The 8,042-nt window shown below is 44.3% G+C and overlaps 1 protein-coding gene across 1 annotated transcript; it reads right to left on the reverse strand.

Moving 5' to 3' along the window:
* Nucleotides 1–1,362: 1,362 nt before the first annotated feature.
* LOC138358482 (proline-rich protein HaeIII subfamily 1-like) lies at nucleotides 1,363–3,435 on the reverse strand. The gene is made up of 2 exons (XM_069316474.1): nucleotides 2,364–3,435; nucleotides 1,363–1,427 (listed from the first exon to the last, which is right to left on the reverse strand). Exons 1-2 carry the CDS (start codon nucleotides 3,433–3,435, stop codon nucleotides 1,363–1,365), a joined length of 1,137 nt encoding a protein of 378 aa, XP_069172575.1.
* Nucleotides 3,436–8,042: the final 4,607 nt, after the last annotated feature.

The following is an 8,042-nucleotide window of genomic DNA, read 5'->3' on the forward strand; positions in this document are numbered from 1 at the left end:
GAGGTGGTACCCTCTATATATTAATAAAAAGGCAAGGCTATGCTAAATCTTGGCTAAGCTGGTCAGGGCTTGGCTAGGGTAGGAAGGACTGGTCATGTTTAAAAGCAAGGCAGGGTTAGGCTAGGCAAGACTAGGTAAGGGTATATTGGGATAGGCTTGGCTACGGTAGGCTAGGAAGAGGTAAACTAGGATAAGCAAGGCTGTGCAAGCACTATGCACAGCTAGAATGAACTATGCTAAGATGGTTTAAGCTGGGCTAGGTTAGGATAAGCTGAGTCATGCAGGGCCCCGATTGACCAGTGGAGTCTAATAGTCTAACCTTCTAGTTAGTTTGCTGACCTAAGAGTGTAAATGCCTAGCCCCTAACCTGAGATATATACAAGAGTTGTTACATTCTTGTACAGCCACTACTACGAGTATCGTTTCGGGCATGTCCCTGGAATACAATCCCCCCCGCGAATAATCGTTTTTTCATCCAAGTACACATTTTACTGTTGCGTTAAACAGAGGCTACAGTTTAGGATTTGCGCCCAGTAAATCCTCCCCGGCCAGGATACGAACCCATGACATAGCGCTCGCGGAACGCCAGGCGAGTGTCCTACCACTACACCACCTGCTGCAATATTATTATAAAAGAAATATTACTTATTATAATCGTAAATACTAAATACCTGTTGTGTTGATTTAGGGGCGACGACGATCGTGGGATCGGATGCGAGCCACAGGTGGCCTACACCATGCTTTCTAAGGCGTCCCTCTCATAACAAAAACAAATCCGTGCATTCATACACAAACAGAGATCCCGTGGTTATGCGAATACTTGCAATTCTTTTACTTAAAATAATAACAATTAGATTAATAATAATTAACATAATTTTTACTCAAGATTCACAAACATCATTAATACTATTTAAAAAAAAAAATTTATAAGACATCTAAAAACAGATATACAGACTTTGTGTGATATTTATTTCAACATTATATATTAATAGAATGTTGTAACTATTATTTTTAAATATTAGGTAGTTTCCAGCTACGTATATCGCATATAAACGTTGCAAAAAGATTTTAGACTGAATTAACACATTACACATTTATGGAGTAATTAACAACAAAACAATCTTTATTTTCATTGCAGAACATATATCAGAGCATACTAGTGACTCATACATTTAAAATAGTGTGATTTTTAAACAATTCGGTTGTAAACCCGCAGAACCGCCTACCCGCCAAAGACGTAACATACGAAATGGTATATAATTCATTATTTTAAATTACATATATAATCATTAATAATTTTCGGCAGCTATCGAGGTTCTCCATAGGTAAATTCCTGTACTCTAACAAGATGCTACTTGCTGTTTAAATTCTTGGAAAATTGTAATGACCAGCGACATAAAATATAACAATGAAATAATAGCTGGTAACTGCAGGTGAACGAAAAATTAAATTCCAAATTGATTAGATGTTTTTCTAAATATAAAGATCGACCTGAAGGAATTTTATGAATTATGGACTAATTAAACAAAAAAATAGGTAATTTTACTTGAAGAACAGATACCAGAGAATAGTTAGTGAGTACATTTATATTGTATAATGGGAGAAAGCCCCTGGTAGCCGCGAATTAAAATAACCACCTACATTAAATGATAACTAGGAAATAGTATCTGGAAACTTTATCTGAACGAAAACACAATACCAATTTGTTTAGATGTTTTTCTTAATATAAAGATCAACAGTAAGGAATCTTATTCACTATGGACAAATTAACAAAAAAAAACTATAATTTTCATTGAGGACCATATATTAGAGCATACTTAGTCACTTATATATTAAAAGTATTGTGTATTTTGAACCATTGGGGTTGTAAACAAACAGAACGGCCTACCCGAAAAGTCGTAACATAAAATGTTGCATATGTTTGCTAATTTATTATTTGATAAATGATTATTATTAATTTACGACAACTATAGAGGTTTCCCATTAGTTAAATTACTGTAGTCTGACTAAATGCTACTACAAAACATATATAAATCCTGGGAAAGTCACAATGACCAGGGACATTAAAGCATAGAGGGTTAAATAGTAACAGGAAACTGTCGGCGAACGAAAAATTCATTTCCAAATTTATTAGATGTTTTCCTTAATATAAAGATCGATAGGCTGGAATTTTCTGGATTATGGCCTAATTAAGGCAAAAATATATATATTTTTACTTGAAGAACAAATATCAGAGCATAGTCAGTGAGTTATAGAATAATAAGAGTGTGGTATTTCATTGTATAACAAGAGATAGTCCATGGAAGCGAAAATAGACGTAGTTTTACACAAAATAACGTCCAAAAACAGCCGTAGAGTCAAACGGCAAATGTTGACGTTCTTTTTAAGAGGACAGGTTGCATCACCAGCGGGTGGCGAGGTGCAACCACCAGCGGGTGGGGAGGGGCCATCACCAGCGGGTGGCGAAGTGCCACCACCAGCGGGTGGCGAGGGGCCACCACCAGCGGGTGGCGAGGGGCCACCACCAGCGGGTGGCGAGGGGCCACCACCAGCGGGTGGCGAGGTGCCATCACCAACGGGTGGCGAGGGGCCATCACCAGCGGGTGGCGAGGGGCCACCACCAGCGGGTGGCGAGGTACCACCACCAGCGGGTGGCGAGGGGCCATCACCAGCGGGTGGCGAGGGGCCATCACCAGTGGATGGCGAGGGGCCACCACCAGCGGGTGGCGAGGGGCCACCTCCAGTGGGTGGCGAGGGGCCACCACCAGTGGGTGGCGACGTACCACCACCAGAGGGTGGCGAGGGGCCACTACCAGTGGGTGGCGATGTACCACCACCAGAGGGTGGCGAGGTACCACCACCAGAGGGTGGCGAGGGGCCATCACCAGCGGGTGGCGAGGGGCCATCACCAGCGGGTGGCGAGGGGCCATCACCAGCGGGTGGCGAGGTACCACCACCAGTGGGTGGCGAGGGGCCACCACCAGCGGGAGGCGAGGGGCCATCACCAGCGGGTGGCGAGGTACCACCACCAGAGGGTGGCGAGGGGCCATCACCAGCGGGTGGCGAGGGGCCATCACCAGCGGGTGGCGAGGTACCACCACCAGAGGGTGGCGAGGGGCCATCACCAGCGGGTGGCGAGGGGCCATCACCAGCGGGTGGCGAGGGGCCATCACTAGTGGGTGGCGAGGTGCCACCACCAGTGGGTGGCGAGGGGCCACCACCAGTGGGTGGCGAGGGGCCACCACCAGTGGGTGGCGAGGGGCCACCACCAGTGGGTGGCGAGGGGCCACCACCAGTGGGTGGCGAGGGGCCACCACCAGTGGGTGGCGAGGGGCCACCACCAGTGGGTGGCGAGGGGCCACCACCAGTGGGTGGCGAGGGGCCACCACCAGCGGGTGGCGAGGTGCCACAAGCAGCCAGTGTCTCACCCACCATATCAATAATCCATCTTTGGCTAACAAATATCAAGGCCCATCAGATGCGGTTGTATCATAATGTATGATAATGAAGTATATAACTGGACTTGTCTGATGGACTGTGCCTGAATTTTTATATTTACATTCATATTTAATAACAATAATTGCTATTGGCTCTACCATTACTCTGAAGACGTATATAATATAACACAACATGATTATGGATATATCAGAAAATCGAATATTGTCATGTAAATTGCCACATTCATGTAACCGTGTCAAAGCCTCATCGCTGGGGGATGATGGCAACGTCGGCGTTTAGCAGAATTGCCGGCAAGTATTTTGTATTTATTTATATACACAAGAGTTCTTACATTCTTTTAAAGTCACTACTACTCATAGTGTCATGGGGGTAATGTGATTACCCCCATTAATATTAGGAAATAATAATGGATGATTAGCAAATACTACATTAAATGTTGATTCAAATACAAAATGTAGACATACAGGTAAATATATGAATACAATATTTTTATACTAAATGTAGCTATATTATTACATGCTCGTTACTGAAGAAAAAACATAATAAACCGAGCCAATTTCATTTGTGTTGACAATGAAATAGGAAATCATTTTAAAATGAAATTAGAAAAGGCCCAATTGATTATAACTTAAACGTAAAAATGAACTATTATGTATATTCATATGTTGTGTAAAGAATTATGTTATCAGCATTTTGTCTGCTTTCTTTTAACTATAACAATATTATAAGCATTTGAATGTTCCAGTGGATCTGCACAAAAATGTGTCTATTGCTGTCACTGCACTGAAAATAGGAAAGAGGAAATGTAGATCATAACTAATGTGCCTACCCTCTGTCTGGTTCAGGGAAGTTTAGAGTCTATGAGGATATAGCCTGGGGTTTTATGTGGTAAGTCGTAAGGGTGAAACTTAAACAGTAGCTCCTGCTCGGGATCACACCAGTAGTGTATTCAAATTAAATTTAAATATATATATATATATATATATATATATATATATATATATATATATATATATATATATATTGTGACGGTAACGCGTTGGTGTTCGGCTGTTCAAAGCTAGGGGTATGGCCTCGTCACATAGAATAAAAAAATAGAAAATCTGGAACTTCGTCTGTGGTAAGGTAAGGAGAAGACACACAAAACACAAGTAAATTTTAACAATGGAATTTTAATTACGTTAGATAAACAAAACATGAATAAAATGGACATACAAATTCGTATAATAAAATCAATCAATGAAAATAATAAGAATAATCGAATGACAAAGTGAAAAGTTACGTTAAGACAAGTGAGCAATAACAAGCTGTGCAATATACAATAAAATGAGAGGTGCAGGAATATTGGCTTTAAGCTATCACCTCTCTTAGTACACGTAAGCCACAGCTCAGTCTACCAAGAAGAAGTGTTAACCGTAAGAAAGCACTGAATATTCTGAAGACTGAGGTCGTGGCGGCCCCAGACATCAAGTAGTATGGTGGGTGGAGTGCAGTTGCAGCTAGACCGGCGGCCAATCAGCGAGGAGCCGGCAACAAGACAGGTAGTTTGGCGGTTTGAGGCAGAGCAGGTGTTCCTGGCTGCATACGTTTTGCTCTCTGGCAAACCTTGGAGATGTTATTGTCGTTGTTGGACATTTCTTCCATAGTAGTTTTATATATTTGTAGCGACGTATTTTTGGAGGGAAGAGCAGGCTCAATCTCTTGAAGGAGATTATCGTCACAACTCTCCCCCAAAGCCTGCGGTTCTGGAAGAAGTACGTCGTTATGTGGTGGAGTAATAGATGAAGTCGCTTCTACTTCATAAACTCTGGAGAGATCATGGGCTAAGATGTTGTCGGAATCTTGGTATAGCGTGTCTCCAGGTTGAATTTCTGCAGTTAGCAAGCCCATAGTAGAAGACGTTGAGATGAGAAGTGGGCGTGCTGCAGGAGGTGTAGGGTGGTGTGGTCCGTGTTGATGGTGGACCGAGCACTTTTCAGGTGTGGAGTGAAGTGCTGGAGCTTCAGGATGATGAAGAGTAGCTCCTTGCCAATTGTTCTGTAGTTCCTTGTAGCAGTAGTCGCCGACAGGTGTATTCTCCTCGCCTCGTTGCTGCATCACGACACCACCAACGTCGGTACCACTGGCGTCGACATGGAGGATGAAGGGCTTATCTGACGAGGTGAGAGTGGAATTAGAATATGGCAAAGGAGCACGATTATTATCCTGAAAGTATTTGGGAAGATCATTAAGGATTTCGGAATTAGAAAGCGCTGACTCCTTGTCAGTGCTTTCGGGAGGAGAAGCTGGGAAGGTCTCACTGTGGATGTAGGGTTCTGTGAAGGTAGAACAGTTAATCAGGACAGTGGGAGGAGTACCATTATATTGCTTCAGGAGGTTGACGTGGCACAGCTGGGTCTTCCGCCGCCTATCTGGAGTCTCTATAACGTAGTTGTTGTTGCTTCTGCACTCTTTGACGCGGTAGGGTCCTGAAAACCTGTTTTGTAAAGGTGAACCTGGGATAGGGAAGTATGCTAGGATGAAGTCTCCCGGCTTGAATTTTCTTACTTTGCTGGTCTGGTCGTAATGAGTCTTCATCCTCTCCTGGGCTTTCAATAGATTATCATGGGCAAAGCGGTGGACTCTCTCTAGAATGTGTTGAAGGTTTTGAAGAAACTGGGGCACATTCTGATGCTCACTGAAGGTGGCATCTCTGAGAGAGTCTTTGAAAGCCTTAAGGGGAGTACGGCACTTACGGCCGTAGAGCATCTCATAAGGAGATACTCCTAGGGACTCATTGGGGAGACTTCTGTAAATACACATTATAAGGTCGATTTGCTTATCCCAATCCTTAGAGGTTTCACTACAAAACTTTTTCAAGAGTGCTTTGATAGTCTGATGACTACGTTCAAGAGAACCCTGTGAAGCAGGATGATAGGGGCTGGACAATACCTGTTTGATGTTGAACTCCTCCAGTGTCCTTTTGAAGAGATCACTGGTGAAGTTGGTACCACAGTCGCTCTGAATCTCCCTGGGAAATCCGTATTGAGTGAAGATCTTCAATAGATGTTTTACAACCGTAGCAGCCGTGATGTTCTTTACTGGAACTGCTATGGGAAATCTGGTGGTAGGACACAGGATGGTTAAGATATAGGCATTACCTGAACTGGTCCGAGGTAAAGGACCAACACAGTCTATTATGAGTCTGTGGAAAGGTTCCGCAGGCACCTGTATGGGAATCAATGGCGCTCTGGGAATGGAGATGTTCGGTTTGCCTGCCATCTGACATGTATGACACTGTTTTACGTACTGTTTGACGCTATTTACCATACCTGGCCAGTAGTAGTCTTGACGAATTCCATGGTAAGTCTTGTTGAAGCCGTAGTGGGAGAGCGCTCCGTGGGCCAGGTGTAGAATAGTGGGCCGCAGGCTGGTAGGAATCACAAGTTGTTCGATGTTGGCCCAATCGTCCTCCTCCTTCAGTTTACTGGGTCTATATCTGCGGTAGAGCAAGTCGTTCTCTAGGAAGAACCCAGGAATACTGTCGGGTTGAGTCTCAGCCTGGAAAAACAATGGTGTTAAAGTAAGATCTTCCCTCTGCAACTTACGGAACTCCAACTTGGTCAGATTCGGGGGTAGTTTCTGAGGGTCTTGAGGGACAGCGGTAGCAGTAGAGTCAGCTGGCTGTGGACGTGCGGCTTGTGCACGGGTGGTCACGAGAACCGGAGGAGAAACTTCATCACTCTCTTGAACCTCTGCTGGAACATACGCTAGAATAGGGTTACTTGGCACAGAGTTACACACCTGGGGTTTGTCCATGACGATCAGGTTGGTCGGTTGCAGGTCTTCTGCCAAGTCGTTGCCTAGGAGAAGTTGCACTCCAGGCATAAGAAAAGGCTTTTCCCTGACGGCGACTTGGACTTCTCCGTTCACGTAGGGACAATCCAGGTGGACTCTGGCGAGAGGGTATGGAGTGGTAGCAGTGAGGTCAGTGATGAAGACAGTTTCTCCGGTGTAGACGATGTTGGGCACAGCCGACTTCAAGATTATCGATTGAAGAGCCGCTGTGTCCCTCAAGATCTTCAATTTGAAACGTCCCTCCGGATTTGAACCGTTGGCAGAGACAGTTCCAGTATACAGGTGGTTACTGAAAAGAGAAAGATCATTAACATTAACACCAACATTCATCACAGGCTTACCGGACTTAGGAGGAGTTGGTTTGGGTTTTTGTGGGTCAGTGGTTCCCTTGTATTGAGACTTACCACACTTGTCTATGGTATGTCCATAGAGTCTACAATACTTGCAGTACAATTGCGAGCCAGCCAGATCGGTGCTCACTTTCTCGTAACTGTACCACGACTTCTTACTGGAGGATGGTTCGGGTGTCAGCCGGTGGATGAGGCTGTAAGTGTCAGCCGACTTAGCACACTTCAGGTAGTCGGTTTCTTCTTTATCTGCTAAGTAGAGACGGACAGGAGGCGGCACACGCCTCAACAATTCTTCAACTAGCATCAGGTTGACGAGTTCTGTGAAAGTAGAGACATGTGCTGCTTCCAGCCATTTCATGAAATATCTCCGTTTTGTGTTAGCAAACTCGAGGAAGG

The sequence above is a fragment of the Procambarus clarkii genome, chromosome 83, assembly GCF_040958095.1.
Source record: "Procambarus clarkii isolate CNS0578487 chromosome 83, FALCON_Pclarkii_2.0, whole genome shotgun sequence".
Lineage (NCBI taxonomy): Eukaryota > Metazoa > Arthropoda > Malacostraca > Decapoda > Cambaridae > Procambarus > Procambarus clarkii.

Excerpts from the sequence above, each read along its gene's own strand:
- LOC138358482 (XM_069316474.1), bottom strand. The coding sequence starts at position 3,435 with ATGGTGGGTGAGACACTGGCTGCTTGTGGCACCTCGCCACCCGCTGGT. Across the intron at positions 1,428-2,363 it reads AAAGAACGTCAACATTTGCC|TTACCAGCTATTATTTCATT; the intron begins GTTTGACTCTAC and ends GTTCACCTGCAG.